Source organism: Loxodonta africana, chromosome 26 (genome assembly GCF_030014295.1).
Source record: "Loxodonta africana isolate mLoxAfr1 chromosome 26, mLoxAfr1.hap2, whole genome shotgun sequence".
Lineage (NCBI taxonomy): Eukaryota > Metazoa > Chordata > Mammalia > Proboscidea > Elephantidae > Loxodonta > Loxodonta africana.
This window is the reverse complement of record NC_087367.1, coordinates 24,946,943-24,970,510: the sequence shown is the minus strand read 5'-3', so window position 1 is coordinate 24,970,510 and position 23,568 is coordinate 24,946,943. Positions and strand designations below refer to the sequence as shown.

The window sequence follows — 23,568 nt, the reverse complement described above, 5'->3', positions numbered from 1 at the left end:
TGCCTCTTGATCTCTGTAAAGGTTCCTCATGAGCACAATTAAGTGGTCTGGAATTCCCATTCTTTGCAATGTTATCCATAATTTGTTATGATCCACACAGTCAAATGCCTTTGCATAGTGAATAAAACACAGGTAAACATCTTTCTGGTATTCTCTGCTTTCTGCCAGGATCCATCTGACATCAGCAATGATATCCCTGGTTTCACATCCTCTTCTGAATCCGGCTTGATTTCTGGCTGTTGATAAACTGCTGCAGCCGCTTTTGAATGACATTCAGCAAAATTTACTTGAGTGTGATATTAACGATATTGTTCGATAATTTCTGCATTTGTTAGGATCACCTTTCCTGGGAATAGGCATAAATACGAATCTCTTCCAGTGGGTTGGCCAGGAGCTGTCTTCCAAATTCCTGGCATAGATGAGTGAGCACTTCCAGGTCTGCATCCGTTTGTTGAAACTTCTCAGTTGGTATTCTATCAGTTCCTGGAGGCTTGTTTTTTGCCAATGCCTTCAGTGCACCTTGAACTTCTTCCTGCAGAACCGTAGGCTCCTGATCATTTGCTACCCCCTGAAATGACTGAACATCAACCAGTTCTTTTTGGTACAGTGACTGTATATTCCTTCCATCTTCTTCTTTTTTTTTTTTTTATTAACTTTTATTGAGCTTCAAGTGAACGTTTACAAATCAAGTCAGTCTGTCACATATAAGTTAATATACATCTTACCCCTTACTCCCACTTGCTCTCCCCCTAATGAGTCAGCCCTTCCAGTCTCTCCTTTCGTAAAAACTTTGCCACTCTCTCTATTCTCCCATCCCCCCTCCAGACAGGAGATGCCAACACAGTTTCCATCTTCTTTTAATGCTTCCTGCAATGTTTAATATTTTCCTGGTAGAACCCTTCAATATTGCAACTCAAGGCTTGAATTTTTTCCTCAGTTCTTTCAGCCTGTGTGTTAAAACCCTTTTGGTTTTCTACCTCCAGATCTTTGCATATGTCATTATAATACTTTGTCTTCTTGAGCCTCCATTTGAAATCTTCTATTTAGTTCTTTTACTTCATCATTTCTTCCTTTCGCTTTACCTACTCCACATTCAAGAGCAAGTTTCAGAGTCTCTTCTAATATCCATTTTGGTCTTTCTTTCTTTCTTGTCTTTTTAGTGACTTCTTGGTTTCTTCACGTTCTTATGTCATTCCACAACTTGTGTTCAGTCATTAGTGTTCAATGCATCAAATCTATTCTTGAGATGGTCTCTAAATTCAGGTGGTATATACTCAAGGTCAAACTTTGGCTCTCACAAACTTGTTCTAATGTTCTTCAGTTTCAACTCAAACTTGCATATAAGCAGTTGATGGTCTGTTCCACAGTCAGCCCCAGGCCTTGTTCTGAATGATGATATTGAGCTTTTCCATCGTCTCTTTCCACATATGTAGTTGATTTGATTCCCATGTGCTCCATCTGGCAAGGTCCATGTGCATAGTCGCTGTTTACATTGGTGAAAAAAGGTATTTGCAATGAATGAAGAAGTCATTGGTCTTGCAAAATTCTATCATGCAATCACTGACATCTTTTCTAGCACCAAGGCCATATTTTCCAACCACCAATCCTTCTTCTTTGTCTCCAACTTTCACATTCCAATCGCCAGTAATTATCAATGCATCCTGATTGTATGTTTGATCAATTTTAGACTGCAGAAGTTGGTAAAAATCTTCAGTTTCTTCTGCTTTGGCTTTAGTGGTTGGTGTATAAATTTGAAAAATAGTTGTATTAACTGGTTTTCCTTGTAGGCCTATGGATATTATCCTATCACTGACAGCATTGTACGTCAGGATAAATATTGAAATGTTCCTTTTGACGATGAATGCAATGCCATTCTTCTTCAATTTGTCATTGCCGACATAGTAGACCATATGATTGTCTGATTCAAAACAGCCAATACTAGTCCATTTCAACTCACTAATGCCTATAATATTGATGTTTATGTGTTTCCTTTCATTTAAAAAAAAATTTTTATTGTGCTCTAAGTGGAAGTTTACAAATCAAGTCAGTATCTCATATAAAAACTTATATACACCTTGCTATATACTTCTTTTTCTAGTTGCTTTCCCTCTAATGAGACCGCGCACTCCTTCCCTCCACTCTCTATTTTCGTGTCCATTCAGCCAGCTTCTGACACCCTCTGCCCTCTCATCTCCTCTCCAGACAGGAGCTGCCCACATAGTCTCATGTGTCTACTTGATCCAAGAAGCTCACTCTTCCCCAGTATCATTTTTTCTCCCATAGTCCAATCCCTGTCCGAAGACTTGGCTTTGGGAATGTTCCTGTCTTGGGCTAACAGAAGGTCTGGGGACCACGACCTCTGGGGTCCTTCTAGTCTCACTCAGAGCATTAAGTCTGGTCCTTCTATGAGAATTTGGGGTCTGCATCCCACTGCTCTCCTGCTCCCTCAGGGGTTCTCTGTTGTGTTCCCTGTCAGGACAGTAGTCAGTTGTAGCCAGGCATCGTCTAGTTCTTCTGGTCTCAGGCTGATGTAGTCTCTGGTTTATGTGGCCTTTTCTGTCTCTTGGGCTCGTAATTACCTTGTGTCTTTGTTGTTCTCATTCTCCTTTGTTCCAGGTAAGTTGGGACCAATTGATGCATCTTAGATGGCCACTTGCTAGCATTTAACACCCCAGACGCCACTCTCCAAAGATGGATGCAGAGTGTTTTCTTAATAGATTTTATTATGCCAATTGACTTAGATGTCCCCTGAAACCATGTCCACAAACTCCCACCCCTGTTATGCTGGCCTTCGAAGCGTTCAGTTTATTCAGGGAACTTTTTTGCCTTTGGTTTAGTCCAGTTGTGAACTTGCCTGTATTGTGTGTTGTCTTTCCCTTCACCTAAAATAGTTCTTATTTTAGTGAAAACCCCTCTCCCTCCCCACTCTCACAACCCTCAAAGAATATTTTCTTCTCTTTTTAAACTATTTCTCGAGTTCTTACAATAGTGGTCTTATACAATATTTGTCCTTTTGCAACTGACTGATTTCACTCAGCATAATGCCTTCCAGATTCCTCTATGTTATGAAATATTTCACAGATTCATCGTTGTTCCTTATCAATGCATAGTATTGTGTTGTGTGACTATACCATGATTTATTTACCCATTCATCTGTTGATGGGCACCTTGGTTGCTTCCATCTTTTTGCTATTGTAAACAATGCTGCAGTGAACATAGGCGTGCATACATCTGTTCATGTAAAGGCTCTTATTTCTCTAGGGTATGTTCCAAGGAGTGGGATTGCTGGATCATACGGTAGTTCTAGTTCTAGCTTTTTAAGGAAGAGCCAAATTGATTCCCAAAGTGGTTGTACCATTTTACATTCCCACTAGCAGTGTATAAGTGCTCCAGTCTCTCCACAACCTCTCCAACATTTATTATTTTGTGTTTTTTGGATTAATGCCAGCCTTGTTGGAGTAAGATGGAATCTCATTGTAGTTCTGATTTGCATTTCTCTAATGGCTAATCATCGTGAGCATTTCCTCATGTATCTGTTAGGTACCTGAATGTCTTTTTTAGTGAAGTGCCTGTTCATATCCTTTGCCCATTTTATAATTGGGTTATTTGTCTTTTTGCAATTGAGTTTTTGCAGTATCATGTAGATTTTAGAGATCAGACGCTGATGGGAAATGTCATAGCTAAAAACTTCTTCCCAGTCTGTAGGTAGTGTTTTTACTCTTTTGGTGAAGTCTTTGGATGAGCACAGGTGTTTGATTTTCAGGAGCTCCCAGGTGTCTAGTTTCTCCTCTACATTGTTAGTAATGTTTTGTATACTGTTTATGCCATGTATTAGGGCTGCTAGGGTTGTTCTTATTTTTTCTTCCATGATCGTTATCATTTTAGATTTTATATTTAGGTCTTTGATCCATTTTGAGTTCATTTTTGTGCATCGTGTGAGGTATGGGTCTTGTTTCATTTTTTTTGCAGATGGATATCCAGTTATGCCAGCACCATTTGTTAAAAAGACTGTGTTTTCCCCAATTAACTGACTTTGGGCCTTTGTCAAATATCGGCTGCTCATATGTGGATAGATGTATGTCTGGATTCTCGATTCTGTTCCATTGATCTAAGTATCTGTTGTTGTACCAGTACCAGGCTGTTTTGACTACTGTGGTGGTATAATAGGTTCTAAAATTAGGTAGAGTGAGGCCTTCCACTTTGTTCTTCTTTTTCAGTAATGCTTTACTTATGCGGGGTCCATTTCATCTTTGATGATTTCCAGTTTTCCTAGATTTATACTTCGTACATTCCATGTTCCAATTATTAATGGATGTTTGCCACTGTTTCTTCTCATTTTGAGTTATGCCACATCAGCGAATGAAGGTCCCAGGAGCTAGACTCCATCCACATCATTAAGGTCAACTCTACTTTGAGGAGGCAGCTCTACCCCAGTCATATTTTGAGTGCCTTCCAATCTGAGGGGCTCATCTTTTGACACTGTATCAGACAATGTTCTGCTGCTAACCACAAGGCTTTCACTGGCTAATTCTTCTCAGAAGTAGACCACCAGGCCCTTCTTCCTAGTCTGTCTTAGTCTGGAATCTCAGCTGAAACCTGTTCAGCTGACCTGGGTGACCCTGCTGGTATTTGAATACTGGTGTCATAGCTTCCAGCATCACAGGGACACACAAGCCCCCCACAGTACGACAAACTGACAAACGCGTTGAGGAGCCAATGACAGGCTCATAAAACAAAACGCAACTAAAGGGGCACACCAGCCCAGGGGCAAGGACTAGAAGGCATAAGTAGACAGGAAAGCTGGTAATAGAGAACGCAAGCTCGAGAAGGGGAGAGGTGTTGACATGTCATGGGGTTGGTAACCAATGTCACAAAACAATATGTATACTAAAAAATAAACCTTCATCTAAAGAACAATAAAAAAAGAAAAGAAACATGAGCCAGAAAAGCAGGTAGAATATTGCACTTAGAATTTGGAAATCCTAAAACCAAAAAAACCCCAAACCTATTGCCGTCAAGTCCATACTGACTCATAGTGACCCTGTAGGACAGAGTAGAGCTGCCCCACCAGCCTGTGGGTTCGAAAAGCCTACCTTTATGGTTAACAGCTGAGCGCCTTAATCCCTGCGCCTGCAGGGCTCCTTTTCCTAAGACTACGGGCCCCATAATGCAATTCCACCTTCCAAAAACTACTAATCCCAGCATGCAATGCAACCAGTTACCGCTGGAAAACAACTGCAAACCTCTTTGGAAATTTTGCCTTTAGGTCGTCCTCAGGAAAAATAATGACCTGGAAAGGCCCCCGTAGGGTAGTTTTTGCAATAATGGTCACTCCCTAAATCCAAGGGAGGAAAGGGAGGAGTCTGAGCCAGGTCACTTGCCCCTTCTCCCGTAAACTTCTGTGGCTCTTTGCTTGGTGGCAGCCGTTTGAAGGACCTGGAGTTTTCCCCATGGCTTCAGTGACCAGAGCGGTGTTTGGGGTCCTGCCGTCGGGGGCCGGAACAGTGGAGAAGTTCCGGCTTCAGTCAGACCTGCTGAGAGTGGACATCATCTCCTGGGGCTGCACCATCACAGCTCTGGAGGTCAAGGACAGGCTGGGGAGAGCCTCAGATGTGGTGCTCGGCTTTGCCGAGTTGGAAGGTGGGTTGAAATCGGCCCCGAGCTGCAGGCCGGCCCCACACCCACCCCTTACACAAACCCCTGTGCGCTGCCCGTGACGGAGGAGACGGAGGGAAAAATACCCGAGCTTATGATGGATCCGAGTGCTTGAACCAGGGTTGTGTTTGGATCCAGTTTTGGAAAAGAGACAAAATGAATGTAAACAGCTGCAGGACTTTGCCTCCGGTTATACATTCAGGCTTTGCTCAGGGTAAAACACCAGCCATCGTGGGGGCGATCTTTGAACTGAGAGGGCAGCGATGAGGAGGCGGCAAGGGGGTGTGGCTCCTAGTGCTCTGTGCCCTTTCTGAAGAGGGAAAAATCGAAGACGTGCGCGCTTTCTGCTTCCGTTTTCCTTTGCCAGATTCTCTTTGAGGCCTGGTCGTTGCAGTAATGCTGCAACATAAGCTCAGTGGACGCAGAGAGCTTATCTGCCTTGCTCGGTGGGGCACCCGTCATAACCTGCCTATGGTGCCCAGCACCCCGTGACTGTTCGATAATTGTACATTGAATGAAACAGAGAAGACCAACTTATTGTGTAGAAATGAGGCCTATGAGTCGGAATCCACTCGATGGCCCTGGGTTTGATTTTGTTTTGTTTTTAAGCTAGGATGTGGGGAACCATGGGTGGCGGAAGCGGATTTGTGATAGGCTGTTAACCTCAAAGGTTACCATTTTTAACCCACCCCATGGTGCCACAGAGGAAAGGCCTGGTGACCTGCTTCTGTGAAGATTACAACCAAGAAAACTGGATGGAACAGTTCCACACGGTAACACATGTGATCGCCGTGAGTTGGAATCCATTCCACGGCAATGGGTTTGGTTTTTTGGTTTGGTTCATAACAAGGATGGGCCTTTATTCTATTGGAATCCGTGGGCAATTAAGATTATTTGTTAACTCATGCATTCAAAAAACTCCGTTAATTCAATTAATTCATTCAACAACATAGGCAAGGTCCCACCCTCAAGGAGCTTGCTTGCAGTTTATCTAGGGAGATAGACCCTAATCAAATGGCTGCATAGATAAATAACTACAGTTCCCAGTTTGATTGACAAAAAGAAACCCATTGCCGTGGAATCTATTCAGACTCATAGCGACCCTTTTATTTCAGCAAAGGAAAATGTACATGGTGCTATCTCTTGGCCCTATAGTGTAGCTAAACAGAAAATGAGGTCTGAAATAATTTGGCAAGAGGGAACTGCTTAAGAATTGATACCCTCTGCTCTGTGGTGGGGTGGGGACAAGATCTGCTAGAGAGGAGGTTTGAGGTTTTCTTTTAGGTGTGTCTTTCTGCTAGTTTAGTTCTTCAGATATGATTAACTTGATTGATGATTTAAGGTCAACAGAAAACTCTGGGAGTGTTGTTTTTCCCATAGGAGTCTGAAATATGCTGTCTGTTTCCTTAACAAAATTAATTATAAGAATACTCCTGGGGATCTTATTCCTTCCTCTCTGGTTGCCCTTATCTACTTTGGAGTTTCCACAGCTTGCCTTGGAGAATTTCTGTGGTGACTTAAGTGAGGTTGTTAAAAGAGACACACTGGTAGGAAGGTTCTGGGATGTGGGAAAATCAGTTTTTCTTCCCCTTCCTCTCCAGATCTCCTGCACTTCTGGGGGTGGGAGTTGACATTTGCTGTCTTCAGATTCAGAATGCAAGGTGACATATAAAAGAGGGTTCTTTGGAATTATTTTGCTGAGTCATCTCTCTCTGCTAGTAGCACAACCATTTTCTGGGTTGAAACAGATTCAAAACGAGATTACATGACTGGTGCAAAATCACCAGTGGAGCCAAAGGAGAAATGGGTATATGGCCTAGAATGCCAGAGCCGGTAAACGGATTGGAGGTGATAAACCGGGCATCTGCTTGTATCACCTCCTTTCCTTCTCTGCTTAACACTTTTCGGAGATACTACCTGCCCCCTGCATATACACATATATTCCCACTCACTTCTTACCATTTTTAGCGTCTTCTTATCATTTTTAAAGAGTCTCATGTATCTAAAAACACAAGACGTCTTTTTGGAGTTCATATGAAATGTGCCCCATGATGATATGACACCTAGGAAGTACCAGCTTCTTGATAAACATAGGTGTGCCAGTTATATGAAGGCATCTACAAACCTTCTCTAGGAGCCTGTGAGCCTCAGTGCAAGAAAATTTGTCTCCAAATGTTCTTTTAAGGGAGAGTGGATAATCCCCTTAGATTACAACAATCTGGCCTATATTGTCCTCTGTTTTAGTTACCTACCTAGTCTGCTATAACAAATACAAGTCTGGGGCTTTAAAGAACAGAAATTTATTTTCTCACAGTTCTAAAGGTTGAAAGTCCAAATCAGGGTCTTGGCTATGTCAGTCTCTTCCTTGTAGGTAGTTCTGGGTATTCTTTGGTTCCTTGGTTTGTAGGCAGTCCTCACAAGCTACTATCTCCTCCCTGACCCAATGTGTGCATGTCTGTGTCTAATCTGCTCTTTTTATAACTCAGAAGTAATCAGATTTAGAACCCATCCTACTTGGGTATGACTTGATTAACATAGTAAACAAAAAAGAAACATTATCACTGAGTTGATTCTGACACATAGTGACCCTGTAGGACAGAGTAGAACTGTCCCATAGGGTTTCCAAGGCTATAATCTTCAAGGAAGTAGATTGCCACATCTTTCTCCTGAAGAGCTGTTGGTGGGTTCGAACCCTGACTTTTTGGTTTGGTTAGCAGCTGAACTCTTAACCACTTCGCCACCAGGATTCCTTGATTAACACATTAGAAAATCCTATTCACAGGTATAGGGGTTAGGATTCCAACACATATTTTGGGGGGACACAATTTAATACATAACACTTTCCATGTTATGAATATTTCTTGAGCACTTTAAATAACATTTTCTCACCAGAATGTAGCACAGGCCTTCACAAAATGCCAAGTCAAATCAAAGCATTTAAAATATTCTTCTAGGTTGGGAAAAAGGTGGGCATTTTTGTACCTATGCTGTAATTTATATAACTTAATTATCTGTTTAAAAAGGAAACAAAACTTTTCAAAAGAGAGGAAGTTGAAAAAAAAAATCCCCAGAATATTAAGTAATACTTTTTAATATGTTCAGCCACCTCTGAGGTTATTGCAAGTGGACCCTTCTTCCCTTTTTATGGCCCTATCTTTCAGGTTTTTGTGGACTCTTTTGGTATTGCCAGAGATAAAGAAGACTTCATGTAGGTCTTAACAGAAAGCATACTTGTCTCAGTCAGCAGAGTCTGAAACAGCACTGTGCTGCCATTTCGATCAATTCTAGTGCATTAAAACCCATGTTAACAAGAAACTAGCAACAGTGCTTGCTTGTCTTTAGGGAAGGACCCTGGGTAGTTGGGGTGCAGGGGTAGGAAGGAGACATAGTTTTCACTGGATTTTTTTTTAGTAATTTTTTCTTTTTCTTGTTGTTGAGACTACACACGCCAACTCACGTTTCTACATCTACAATTCATTGACATTGATTACATTCTTTGAGTTGTGCAACCATTCTCACCCGCCTTTTCTGAGTTGTTCACCGTGTATTATAAAACGTCTGAGTTTTATACCACGTACAAAGATTACCTCCTCAAAAATAATTTAAGTAGTATAAACTTAAATAATTTAAGTACTGTAAACTGAGGTAAATAATTTAAAGTAATACAACTTGACAGAATAAGGGGTTGTTTTGACATTATCATGTACGCAAAACGTTTTGAGCCGCAAAAACCAGCTAAGCATGGATAATTCCATGAGACGTGGTCCTTTTGTAATTGCCAGGTTAGACGTGAACAATTTCCCAGATAAGGTTATATAAACTGGCTGGATGACTGACGTAACGGGAGGTCGGACTGCTTCAGTTTCTCCCTGGGAAAATGATATCTCTCCTCTGTAGAATTCTGAAAAGGTAAATCAAACACTCTTTTAGTTGCAGCCTAGAAAAAGTGTAGTGTCTCATGTGAGTTTTTCTGCCATTTTTTTATATTTCAAAATGATTTTCATCTGACCCCCCCCCCACAGTCATTATGACCTCTTTCAAAGCCTGTTATGAGAAGATTGGTTTATAAGCCACAGGTATAAACCTACCCTTACAATCAATGACACTCCTTCCCTTTCATCTTCCCCCCAGTTACCTCCAAAAACCCGGCTATTATTTCCACAAGAGCCATTATGGAAAAAGTAGAAAACTTAGCATACTTAGAAACCCTAGGTTCAGAAGAGGGGGTGGGGGGAAGGGGGCCAGTTGAGGGGCTGCTTTTTTAGGGAGAAATTTCACTAATGCCCTTGCCAGGGGCATTGAGGTTTCCTTTTAAATCTCTGCTTTGTCCTTTAAAGCTGTGTGACCTTAGGCAAGGTCTTTAACCTCTCCAGAGATATTTCTCACCCGGAACAAATGGATTATGATGATTAAATGTGCTACCAGCTAAGAGTGCCTGGCAGAGTGAACAATTAATCACTTTTTCCCCTTTCCTTCCTTTGCCCCCAAATATCTTCCCTCACACTACTAGAACTTTTTCACTGTTAACACTAAAAAAATGGCACAGAGATTCATACGGGACAACAAACAACCATTAAAAAACAGAGTATATGAGATGGTTCAAATACTCGGCAATTAAAGTTTGTCATATTTAGGCAATTAAAGTCATATTTAGGATGTAGAGGTCTTGACTGAGAACCAAACCAAAACCAAACCCATTGCCGTTGAGTTGATTCCGACTCATAGTGACCCTACAGGAGAGAGCAGAACTGCCCCATAGGGTTTCCAAGGAGTGGCTGGTGGATTTGAACTGCCAGCCTTTTTGGTAAGCCCTGTGCCAACAGGGCTCGTAACTGAGAACAGGGAATCATTTTATTGTAGACTTTGGAGCACTCTGGCTAAAGTTTGGGCTCCCCAAGTTGAATGTCATAGTGGGAGCCTTTGGCATGTTAGAGAGGTAAAATGGGGCATAACCTATGGTTAAGTGTTTATTAATTTATTCCAGCCAGTGCTTTGCCCAATGTCATGGATTGAATTAAGTTCCCCCAAAAATGTGTGTGTCAATTTGGCTGGGCCATGATTTCCAGTATTGCGTGGTTGTCCTCCATTTTGTGATTGTAATTTTATGTTAAAGAGGGTTGTAACACCCTTACCCATGTCACGTTCCTGATCCAATATAAAGGGAGTTTCCCTGGAGTGTGGCCGGCACCATCTTTTATCTCAAGTGATAAAAAGAAAAGGGAAGCAAGCGGAGAGTTGGGGACCTCAGGCCACCAAGGAAGCAGTGCCGGGAGCAGAGCGAATCCTTTGGAACTGAGGTTCCTGTGCTGAAATGCTTGTAGACCAATGGAAGATGGATAACGAGGACCTTCCTCCAGAGCCAACAGAGAAAGCCTTCCTCTGGAGCTGAGGCCCTGAATGTGGACTTGTAATCTACTAGACTATAAGAGAATAAATTTCTCTTTGTTAAAGCTATTCATTTGTGGTATCTCTGTTATAGCAGCACTAGATAACTAAGACACCCAGGAAAAGGGACCAAACTTTTCCTCTATCCTTTCTCCCACCTGGAGTCCCTGGGTGGTGCAAATGGTTAATATACTGGGCTGCTAACCAAAGGGTGGAGGTTCAAGTCCACCCAGAGGTACCTCGGAAGAAAGGCCTGGCGATCTACTGAAAAATCAGCCATTGAAAACCTTATGGAGCATAGTTGCTGTACTCTGACACACAGGTTGCCATGAGTTGGGATTGACTCAGGGGTAACTGATTTTCTCCCATCTTCCCAGTTGAGCCATTGGCTTGATTAAACCAACATTCATGGCTCAGCTAAGAACTTTGCCCCTTTCACAGAAAACAGTAGTTTCTGCGTTTCAAAACAACCTTTTTAGTCATGGCCTATTTAGGATTTGGGGACTTTCACTATGTGTGTCTACTTTGATGTAAAAGCTTAGCAACACATGAGGATAATATAAAACCATTTATAGTGAAGGGTTTTTCAGAGATAGTTGGGAGCAATGGTTTCTGCTGTCCTTACGGTTTAACCCTTTTAAACTATTCATCCAAGTCAAGGAACTGGCAAGTGCTTCTTATCTCCCCATTGCCAGGCAGTGGTCACTTCTGAGGGAATCTCTGTCAGCCCTGTGAGGAGGAGTCCTGACGTTGGGTTTGTGGTTGTGTCTCCAATGCCTTGCACACGGCTGGCAGCGTAAGGCTCGGTGTACATTTGTTGAATGAGTCAGGGAAGGAATCAAAAACAAATACAGCCAAATAGTTTTTAGACAAAAAAAAATCTGCTTTCCTTCACATTTTTGAGCTCTGAAAAGCAGGTGAGCCAAAACTGAGAAACGATTGTTTGGTCCTTTGGGGCCCTTTTTGATTACTCAGTGTGAGGGGTTTTATAGCTACAGCTTCAGAAGAGAGAGGAGGATGGGGAGAGAGGTGGGAGTGGGAAGAGATCAGTAAGGTCTATCAACTAGAAAGCCCTGTACTTTCCAGGTAATAAGATGCTTAAGAACAGGGACGCAGGAGCCAACTGCCTGGGTTCGCACCCGGGTTCTGCCACTTGCTAGCTATGTGTTTTGGAGTAGTTTAGCTAACCTTTCTGCCTTCAGTTTCCTTATCTCTAAATGGGGCGAATAATAATGTTTACCTCATAGAAATCTCCTGACCATGAAATGAGTTCAGTGTAAAGCCCATAGAAAGTGGCTGGGACTTAGGAAGCGCTCAGGCAGTGTTAGCTGTTAGGAGGAGTCCATGGGCAGGACTCTGAGGAACCTGCAGATTAGTAAGGATGTGAACCAGGAAGGGCCTGGAAGAGAATGATTTAATGATTGATTTATGCCCAACCAGGTGAGTAAGGTGAGCCTGTGACCTGTAACTGGGCCAACAGTTCAGGAGCAGTATCCTGAGCACCCCTCTAGCCACGGTAGAAGTGTTCATTCTCTACTGATCTGCAGTAGACGTGGTAGATACGGAACATCACAGGAAAAGGGAATGGAATTCCGAGGATGTCCAGTTGTAAAATAGAATAGAAAGTAATCTTCATGATAATAAAAAAAAACCTACCTCTAAACCTTACAATTTTCCATTGTAAATGAAACTAAAAGATTATAGCTGACAGAGGAATTTAAAGAAAAGGAGTGAAGTGGAACAAGCAGAACGGAAATAATGAGAATGTCGACACAATGTGGAAAATGTAACCAGTGTCACTGAACAATATGTATGTTGTTGTTAGGTGCTGTCGAGTTGGTTCTGACTCATAGCGACTCTATAGGACAGAGTAGGACTGCCCCACTGGGTTTCTGAGGAGCGGCTGGTGAATTTAGACTGCCGACCTTTTGGTTAGGAGCTGAACTCTTAAGCGCTACACTACAGGGCTCCAACAATATGTGTAGAAATGATTTAATGCGAACCTAATTTGCTGTGCAAACTTTCGCCAAAAAATAAAATATTAGAAAATAAAACCAAAAGAAAAGGAGCAGACTATAATAGACACATGCACAAAATTGTAAGTACAAGGATATTCTTAGCTATGTTCACTTTTATAGCAAAAAAACATAAAATCAACAACAGTTGGTGCTCATCAATATATACCCTGTAGCCATCAAAAGGAATATGGTAAATGGATATGTAGTGACGTGGAGAAATCTTAAGACGTTTGATAAGTGGAAAAAAAAAAGTTGCCACGCAATGTATACAGTGTGATCTTCTTTATATAAGATATATGTATGTTTGTATATTTGTATATGTGCTCATATGTAGTTAATTCAAAGAAAATACTGGAAGTGTACATGCCAAGCTGTGACCATCAGTTACCGTTGCAAAGGACAGGAGTAGAGGGGTGAAAGATGGTTTTCATGTTTTACTCCTTCCCAGGGTTACCAGATTTAGCAAAGACAAATACAGGATGCTCAGTTTTATTTGAATTTCAGATAAACAACAAATACATTTTAATCATAAGTATGTCTCATGTGTAATATTAATATGGACGTTGTGTGCCTTCAAGTCAATACCGACCCGTAGCGACCCTCTAGGGCAGGGCAGAACTGCCTCATAGGGTTTTCTAGGCTGTAATCTTTACGGGAGCATATCAGCAGGTCTTTTCTCCTGAGAAGCCACTGATGGGTTCAAACCACCGACCTTTTGGTTAGCAGCCAAGTGTGTAACCATTGTATCAACAGGGCTCCTAATATGAAAATACACTAAAAAAATAATATCAGAGATAATTATGCTAAATTATTTATTGTTTACCTGAAATTCAGGTTTAACGGGGCATTCTTTATCTCATCTGGCTACACTGCTCTATGTACTTCTAGGTTATTTTCCTCTCTTTGAGGGGTATTTTTATGTACTAACTGTATGCCTTCTTTAAAAATTCATAAGAGAAAAAAGGATAAAATTGTTTCCTCTCAAAACTACACAAAGCATACATTTTGCTTAAGAAAACTGGATGGCCTGGAAAAAAGCGGATTATAAAGCAGCATATATACTAAGATCCCAGTTTTTTCAAAAGAAAGAAAAAATTACATGTATGCATGTCATAAAAGACTAAAAGGCTATTCATAAGAATATTAACAGTGGTTCTTTCTGGTGATGAGATTAAGGATGTTTTAAATTTCTTCTTCATGATTTACAAAATTCTTAATTTGTTTAGATGAACATAAACTACTTTGGGGAAGGGAAAAAGGCCATGTGTAAAGAACATCATTTTTCTGTGCTTCCACGAGGCCTTTGATTTGCCTAAATTGTTCCTGCTCGTAGCATCCCTCAGAGGAAGTGCTGGGCAGCAGTGTGAGCTTCACAAGTGGTTTGAAGTCTTAAAAAATGTTGTCATCTCATGTCCTTGCAGGGTACCTCCAAAAGCAGCCCTACTTTGGAGCAGTGATTGGGAGGGTGGCCAACCGAATTGCGAAAGGAATATTCACATTGGATGGGAAGGAGTACAAGTTGGCCATCAATAAAGAGCCCAACAGTCTGCATGGAGGAATCAGAGGGTTTGATACGGTGAGTCAGGGCATTTGAAAGAGTTGCCACCTGACACACTTCACAAAATAGCCACAAGCATACTTTCTGTTTGCCAGGCACAATCCCAAACCCTAGAGCAAATGCAGCATGGTACGGAATGCCCCTGATTTGGTGGAGCAATGTGATGGCCACGTTCCAGGGCCTATCCGTCTCCAGCTCCTCTGACAGTAACAGGCAGGGCAGGCCCCGAGTGAAGGGACTTGGAAGGGCAAGGAACTACTTGCCCCACAGTATTTGAGGTGGGTTACCTAACCATCCTGTCCTTAATTTCCTCATCTCTAAAACGGTGCTAATAATTTAGTGTCTATCCCATAGAAGCAATGATTGTCAGGATGGCACAGGGCTGGGCAGTGTTTCGTTCTGTTGTACATGGGGTCACTATGAGTCGGAATCAACTCGACAGCGCACAGCAACAACATCCCATGGAAGTGTCCCAAAGATGAAATGAATTAAATGGAATCGGGTCAGGTTGACCTGAGGCACAACAGAAAAGTGGATTAATAATAGTGCCCATCACTTATTTTACAAGGCCTTCACACCCAATAACTCTGCCCCTGTATCCCTAAAACCCTGGATTGTCACCAAATGAGAAATCTGAGACCCCGAAAGGCAAGAGAATTCCTAAGTGGGAGAGCCAGCTCTGCCAGGCTCGAAGGCTGCCCCCAATCCAACATGCCTCCCTTTATCTGCCCTAAAGCCCCTTCCCATGCACTGTATCACTGCATCCAGGCCTGCCGTTCCCTTCCCTTCCGTGCCTGAAAACCCGTTGCCACTGAGTCAATTCTGACTCGTAGCGACCCTACAGGACAGAGTTGAACTGCCCCTTAGAGTTTCCAAGGAGCAGCTGGTGGATTCGAACTACCAACCTTTGGGTTAGCAGCTGGGCTCTTAATCACTACACCACAAGGGCTCCCCCATGCCTCAGATTCTCCCCAATTCCACCTTCCCACATTAAAACTGCCATTCCCCAAATGAATCCCTGAAAAACAGGGTTAGGAAAGCAAACTGATTAAATAGCTTCTTTCTGAGATAGAAATGCCTACTGTTCTGCTTCTTAGCCCTGTGGGAATTACCAGTTAACCCCACGATGCTGTCACTGGTCTCATTTCAGGCTGTGAGGGAGATCTGTGTGTGTGTGTGTGTGTGTGTGTGTGTGTGTGCGCGCTTTAGGTGACAGTTTATAGATAGAGTTAATTTCTCATACAAAAATTTATACACATATTGTTATAGTAGTTGCAATCCCTATAATGTGACCGCACACTCCCCCTTTCCACCCCGGGTTTCCTGTGTCCACCCAACCAGCTCCTGTCTCTTCCTGCGTTCTCATCCTGCCTCCAGACAAGAGCTGCCCATTTGGTCTCCTGTATCTGCTTGAACTAAAAAGCACACTCTTCATGAGTATTATGTTTTATAGTCCAGTCTAATCTTTGTCTAAAGAGTGGGCTTCGGGAATGATTTTAGTTCTGGGTTCACAGAGCGTTAAGGGTCATAGTTTTGGGGGTTCCTCCTCCAGTCTCTGCAGACCATTATGTCTGGTTTTTTTTATGTGAATTTGAGTTCTGCTCCACATTTTCTCCTGCTCCATCAGGGACTCTCTGTTGTTTTCCCTGTCGGGGCAGCCATTGGTGGTAGGTCTTCCGGTCTCAAGGTGATGGAGTCTCTGGTTTATGTGGCCCTTCTGTCTCCTGGGCTGATATTTTCCATCTGTCTTTGATGTTCTTCCTTCTCCTTTGCTCCAAGTGGGTCGGAACCAATTGATGCATCTTAGGTGGCCGCCCTCAAGCTTTAAAACCCTAGACACCACTAACCAAAGCGGGATGGATGCAGAACGTTTTCTTAATAAACTTCGTTATGCCAGTTGACCTAGATATCCCTCGAAGCCATTGTCCCCAGACCCCAGCCCCAGCCCCAGCTACTCTTGCCCCTCAAAGTGTTTGGTTGTGTTCAGGAAACAGCTTTCTCATATAATATTTGTCCTTTTGCGGCTAATATCACTCAGTATGCCCTTCACACTCATCCATGTTGTGAGATGCTTTGCGGATTCATCATTGTTCTTAATCATTGCATGGTATTCCATTGTACGTACCATAATTTGTTTATCCATTCATCTGTTGATGAGCACCTAGGTTGTTTCCATCTTTTTGTTATCACGAACAGTGCTGCAGTGAACATGGCTGTGCATATATCTAATTGTGTAACGACTCTTTATTTCTCTAGGATATATTCCAAGGAATAGGATTGCTGGATTGTATGGTAGTTCTATTTCTAGCTTTTTAAGACAGTGCCAAATTGATTTCCAAAGTGGTTGTACCATTTTACATTCCCACCAGCAGTGTGTAAGTGTTCCAGTCTCTCCACAGCCTCTCCAACATTTATTAGTTTGTGTTTTTTGGATTACTGCCATCCTTGTTGGGGTGAGATAGTATCTCATTGTAGTTTGATTTGCATTTCTAATGGCTAATGATCGTAAGCATTTCTTCATGTATCTGTTAGCTTCCTGAATGACTGTTTCGGTGAAGTGTCTGTTCATATCCTTTGCCCATTTTTTTTTTCTAATTTTTATTCTGCTTTAAGTGAAAGTTTACAAATCAAGCCAGTCTCTCATACAAAAACTTATATACACTTTGCTATATACTCCTAGTTGCTCTCCCCCTAATGAGACAACACACTCCTTCTCTTCATCCTATATTTCCATGTCCATTCAGCCAGCTTCTGTCCCCCTTGACCTTCACAACTCCCCTCCAGAGAGGAGCTGCCCACATAGTCTCATGTGTCTACTTGATCCTTTTAGGCTTATTCCTTACCAGTATCATTTTCTATCTTATAGTCTAGTCCAATCTCTGTCTGAAGAGTTGGCTTTGGGAATGGTTCCTGTCTTGGGCTAACAGAAGGTCTGAGGACCATGACCTCCAGGGTCCTTCTAGTTTCAGTCAGACCATTGAGTCTAGTCTTTTTATGAGAATTTGAGATCTGCATCCCACTGCTCCTGCTCCTTCAGGGATTCTCTGTTGTGTTCCCTGTTATGGCAGTCATTGGTTGTAGCCGGGCACTATCTAGTTCTCAGGCTGATGTAGTCTCTGATTTATGTGGACCTTTCTGTCTCTTGGGCTCAATTACCTTGTGTCTTTGGTGTTCTTCATTCTCCTGTGCTCCATGTGGGTTGAGACCAATTGATGCATCTTAGATGGCTGCTTGCTAGTGTCTAAGAACCCAGATGCCACTCTCCAAAATGGGATGCAAAATGTTTTCTTAATAGATTTTATTATGCCAATTGACCTAGATGTCCCCTGAAACCATGGTCCCCAAACCCCTGCCTCTGCTGTGCTGGCCTTCAAAGCATTCAGTTTATTCAGGAAACTGCTTTGCTTTTGGTTTAGTCCAGTTGTGCTGACCTCTTCTATACTGTGTGTTGTCTTTCCCTTCACCTAAAGTAGTTCTTGTCTACTATCTAATTAGTGAATCCCCCTCTCCCTCCCTGCCACCTCTCATAACCATCAAAGAATATTTTCTTTTCTGTTTAAACTATTTCTTGAGTTCTTACAATAGTGGTCTTATGAAATATTTGTCCTTTTGCAACTAATTTCACTCAGCATAATGTATTCCAGATTCCTCCATGTTATGAAATGTTTCACAGATTCATCGTTGTTCCTTATCGATGCATAGTATTGTGTTGTGTGACTATACCATGATTTATTCATCCATTCATCCGTTGATGGGCACCTTGGTTGCTTCCATCTTTTTTGCTATTGTAAACAGTGCTACAGTGACCATGGGTGTGCATATATCTGTTCATGTAAAGGCTCTTATTTCTCTAGGATATATTCCAAGGAATGGGATTGCTGGATCATATAGTAGTTCTATTTCTAGCTTTTTAAGGAAGCACCAAATCGATTTCCAAAGTGTTTGTACCATTTTATATTCCCACCAGCAGTGTGTAAGTGTTCCAGTCTCTCTACAACCTCTCCAACATTTATTATTTTGTGTTTTTGGATTAGTGCCAGCTTTGTTGGAGTGAGATGGAATCTCACTGTAGTTTTGATTTGCATTTCTCTAATGGCTAATGATCATGAACATTTCCTCATGTTTCTGTTAGCTACCTGAATGTCTTCTTTAGTGAAGTGCCTGTTCATATCCTTCTCCCACTTTTTAATTGGGTTATTTGTCTTTTGTTGTTGAAGTGTTGCAGTATCTTGAGATTTTTAGGGATTACAACCTTATTAGATATGTCATAGCCAAAATTTTTTCCCAGTCTGTAGATTGTCTTTTTACTCTTTTGGTGAAGTCTTTTGATGAGCATAAGTGTTTGATTTTTAGAAGCTTCCAGTTATCTAGTTTGTCTTCTGGTGTTTGTGTATTGTTAGTTATGGTTTGTATTCTGTTTCTGCCATGTTAAGGCTCCTAGTGTTGTCCCTATTTTTTCTTCCACGATCTTTATTGTTTTAGATTTTATATTTAGGTCTTTGATCCATTTTGAGTTTGTTTTGTACATAGTGTGAGGTAAGGGTCTTATTTCATTTTTTTGCAGATGCATATCCGGTTATGCCAGCACCATTTGTTAAAGAGACTGTCTTTTCCCCATTTAATGGACTTCAGGCCTTTGTCAAATATCAGCTGCTCATAGATGGATGAATTTATGTCTGGATTCTCAATTCTGTTCTGTTGGTCTATGTATCTGTTCTTGTACCAGTACCAGCCTGTTTTGACTATTGTGGGGCTATAATAGGTTCTAAAATCAGGTACTGTGAGACCTCTCACTTTGTTCTTCTTCAGTAATGCTTACTTAGCTGGGCCTCTTCCCTTTCCATATGAATTTAGTGATTTGTTTCTCCACATCATTAGAAAATATCCAGTGTTTATGGATTTTGTTGATCCTTTCAAAGAACCAGCTTTTAGTCTTGTTGACTCTTTCAATTGTTTTTCTACTCTCTATTTCATTTATTTCTGCACTAATTTTTTATTATTTCCTTTCTTCTGGTGTGTGAGGGCTCCTTTTGCTGCTCTCTTTCTATTTGTTCGAGTTGTAAGGGTAATGTTTTGATTTTGGCCCTTTCTTCTTTTTGGATGTGTGCGTCTATTGCTATAAATTGACCTCCTCTGAGTACTGCTTTTGCTGTATCCCAAAGGTTCTGGTAGGATGTGTTTTCATTCTCATTTGATTGTATGAATTTCTTTATTCCATCCTTGATTTTTTCCGTAACCCAGTAGTTTTTGAACAAGGTGTTGTTCAGTTTCTATGTATTTGATTATATTCCCCTGGCTTTTTCTGTTGTTGATTTCTACTTTTGTGTCTTTATGGTCAGAAAAGATGCTTTGTAGTATTTCGATGTTTGGATTCTGTTAAGGCTGGTTTTGTGGCCTAATATGTGATCTGTTCTGGAGAATGTTCCATGTGCGTTGGAAAAGATGTATACTTGGCTGCTGTTGGGTGGAGTATCCAGGAGGTCAAATTGGTTGATTGTGGCTTTTAGATCTTCCGTGTCTTTATTGAGCTTCTTTCTAGATATTCTGTCCTTCACCGAAAGTGGTGTGTTGAAGCTTCCTACTAGTACTGTGGAATTCTCTATTTCTCTTTGCAGTGCTGTTAGAATTTGTTTTATGTATTTTGGAGCCCTGTCATTAGGTGCCTATATGTTTATTATGGTTATGTCCTCCTGGTGTATTGACCCTTTAATCATTATATAGTTTCCTTCCTTATCCTTTGTGATGGTTTTTGCTTTAAAGTCTATTCTGTTAGAGATTAATATTGCCACTCCGGCCCTTTTTTGATTATTGTTTGCTTGATATGTTTTTTTCCATCCTTTGAGTTTTAGTTTGTTTGTGTCTTTGAGTCTAAAGTGTATCTCTTTTAGGCAGCATATAAACATATGTTTTTTATCCATTCTGCCACTTTCTGTCTGTTTTTCTGGAGCATTTTGTCCATTTACATTCAGTGTAATTATTGATAGAGTTTAGTGCTGTCATTTTGATGTGTTTTTTTGTGTGTTGTTGAGTTTCTTTGTTCCACTTAATTTTCTGTGCTGAGTTGTTTTTCTTTATGTTTCATTTTCATCTTTTTCATTGTCGTTCATTTTGTATTTGCTGAATCTTTATATTTTTCTTCTATTTTATTTTGATGTGTAGATTTGTTAGTTTCCTTTGTGGTTACCTTAAAATTTACCTCTATTTTTCTAAGTTTAAACTAATCTTTTATATCTTGATACTGCATTAACTTCCTCCCCATATGAAAGTTCTTTGACTACACTATTTAGTGAGGGAGATCATTTTTGTAGCTAACTTCTCTTTAAATTACACCACCAGATTATATCCTAGAGAAGAGGCAGAGAAGGCACGAACATGAGTAATAGCTGGAGACCACAGTTTCTTCTTTTCTGCTTCTGACTTACTTGTCCTGTTGAAGGAAGTTGGTAACTCCGTTTCCCCTCTTCCACAAGCTTTTTGTCTGTGGCCTAGAACCAGACTGTTCCAACAGTTCTCCTTTTCTCAATGATGTGACTTGTCACGCCAGGGAAAGCATAAAGACATAGAGTAAGACCTGCTTTGCTAGGGTCTCTGGAATATGCCAGGTCCATGAGCAAACCCCAACCAGAGGAAGTAAGACCTGGCTCTGTCATTTGGACAGAGATTTTCAGAGAAGCCTCAGGGCAGTACCTTGTTCTACCATGTTCCTGATCCCTCTATTCCACTGTAGTATTTTCTATGGTGTTTCTTACTATATATGCTCTCTATAAACATAGCAAAATAGTGAATATGTATGTCCTTCAATTCAGTATACCTCCTGAGCCCCTCTGTGAACCAGGGAGCGTAATAGGACTCGAGATACCAAACTGAACGAGGCACAAAACAGTCCCTGTCCTCCTGAGGCTCACAGTATAGTGAGAGAGGCAGACGCTTATATAATACTGTATTTTTTTCCTCAGGTAACACATGCATGTAAATAACATACCCACACGTGTAACACGTGGCATAGCTCACATATGAAAATAGCGAGGAGTGGGGGGTTGCACGGTTGTCAAAAAACATATAATGTGTGCATTATTTGTGTAAAAGTATGGTGACTGTCATAGGTAGTCTGTAAGAAGTCCCATAATGTAGATGCCAACATGTGCTGTAGGAACTGGGTATAAATGGATTGATTGCAACTGGGAAGGTGAGATTTGAACTGTGCTTAAAGAAAGGATAGCATTTCATTTAATATGTGGATATTAGAGAGAATGGTTGTGCAATGGCCTGGGCAGAGGTGGGGAAGGGTTGAACACTATCTTGCAGTCACTGAAGGTTTTTGAGCACAGTAACACGAACAGTGTCAGGTAAGCTTTGTTTTAAGTTGTGTTTGCTCTCAACACGGAACAATTTGCCATCTTCAGTCTTACGAGTTTGCTGGTAGAGAGTTATTGATTACTTTGAAGGTATGTGCTTTTTCTATTTATATCAACACATTTTTTTAAAAGACGAAATTTGAAAAACCTGACAGGATTAGAAATGGAATAAGTAAGCCTAGAGATGTAAAATTTCTAGAAATTTGGAAACTACAGGTACAGGAAAATACTTCTGTGAATAGGAATTCTATTTATCTGATAATATTGGTTTACACAAAAATCTTTCCATTATATCCTTTTGCTAAAGGAGAAAAACTAGGTAGCAAGTTATGAACATTTTATTTCAAATATTTCTAAAATTTCTGATCCCTAAAATATTCCATTTGGAGGATTGTTTTTCTTTTTTTAATTATATATGTAACAGGCTTCATATTTTAAGTGGAGAGTTCGCCATTTCTGGGGGATAATTAGGGTGTAAAATTAATTTTTATAAGGTCAGTGACTTGAAATATCAGCTGTTTTCACCATAGGTGAGGGCAGAGGCCTCTGTTCCTGCTGGGCTCCCCTCCTGGCAAATTCAACATCAGTGAGAGAGCCAAGCCCCGCCTGGAGTGGATGAGCAGAGTCTGGGTCCACCGGCCATTCAGAACAGCCTGTGGAGGTTATTATCTTTCAAGTCTTTTTGGAATGACAAAGTTTGAGCTCAACTCATCTGTTGAAAATGGAGACTTTTATGAAGCATTCACTGAGAACAAAGGTGTAGAGTAGTGTAGACAGCCAAACCATTAGTATAAGTACCCAGTCTTCAATTTGAATCCTAGCTCTGTCACTAATTACATGTATGATTTCAAACAAAAAAAAAATTTTTTTTTTCCTTTTAAACAATGGACCTGAAGTATGAAAGGACTGTACCCTACTCACTGGGATGTGGGAGATGGAAGTGGGCTAGTTAACCTCACAGACCTCAACTTGCTCATCTGTAAAATGGGGGTAAGAATATTAGTTGGGGCTATATGAAATTACCAGTGTTTGTTTTGATATACAGAAACTAGCAAGTTCATCTGGTTCAACCAAGTCCTTACTTTGTAAGGTGATTTACGTAAAGCACCAGGTCAGCATCTGGTAAGAACTCAGAAATTGGAGGTCTCACCCAGCTGCCATACTGGCTACTATCTTCTCTGGCTCTTCTCTAGGATATAATCTGGGTGGTATAATTTAAAGGAAAGTTAACTACCAAAATGATCTCCCTCACAGCCTGAAACAAGACCAGTGAGAAAGTCATCGAGTTAACCCACAGACTCCTACAGGGCTGAGAAGCAGGATTCCCCTTCAGGTAGTGGAAATCTCTGGCCAAGTCATCATCTGTAGAATAAGGAAGCAGGCATAGGTTCCAGATCAGACATTCTGTGCAAATCTGCTGTCGTTTACTAGCTAAGCGACCTGGGGCAGGTGGTTTATCCTTCCTGAGCTTCAGTTCTCTCATTAATCATTGAAGATAAATGATAATAATGAAGATAATGATACTTCAAGACTGCCATGAGACAGAGGAGATAATGTCTGTGAAGTTTCTAGCGAAGTGTTTTAGTCATCATGGCCA

General features: G+C 41.2%; 1 protein-coding gene across 1 annotated transcript in view; it reads left to right on the top strand.

Moving 5' to 3' along the window:
• The first annotated feature begins 5,194 nt into the window (after positions 1-5,194).
• Positions 5,195-23,568, top strand: part of GALM (galactose mutarotase) — a 70,244-nt gene continuing 51,870 nt past the window's right edge. Inside the window, exons 1-2 of the mRNA XM_003416085.4 lie at positions 5,195-5,640; positions 14,480-14,634. Of these exons, the coding sequence (XP_003416133.2) occupies positions 5,451-5,640; positions 14,480-14,634 (345 nt within the window). The 5' untranslated portion in view covers positions 5,195-5,450. The remainder of the gene's footprint in view (positions 5,641-14,479; positions 14,635-23,568) is intronic.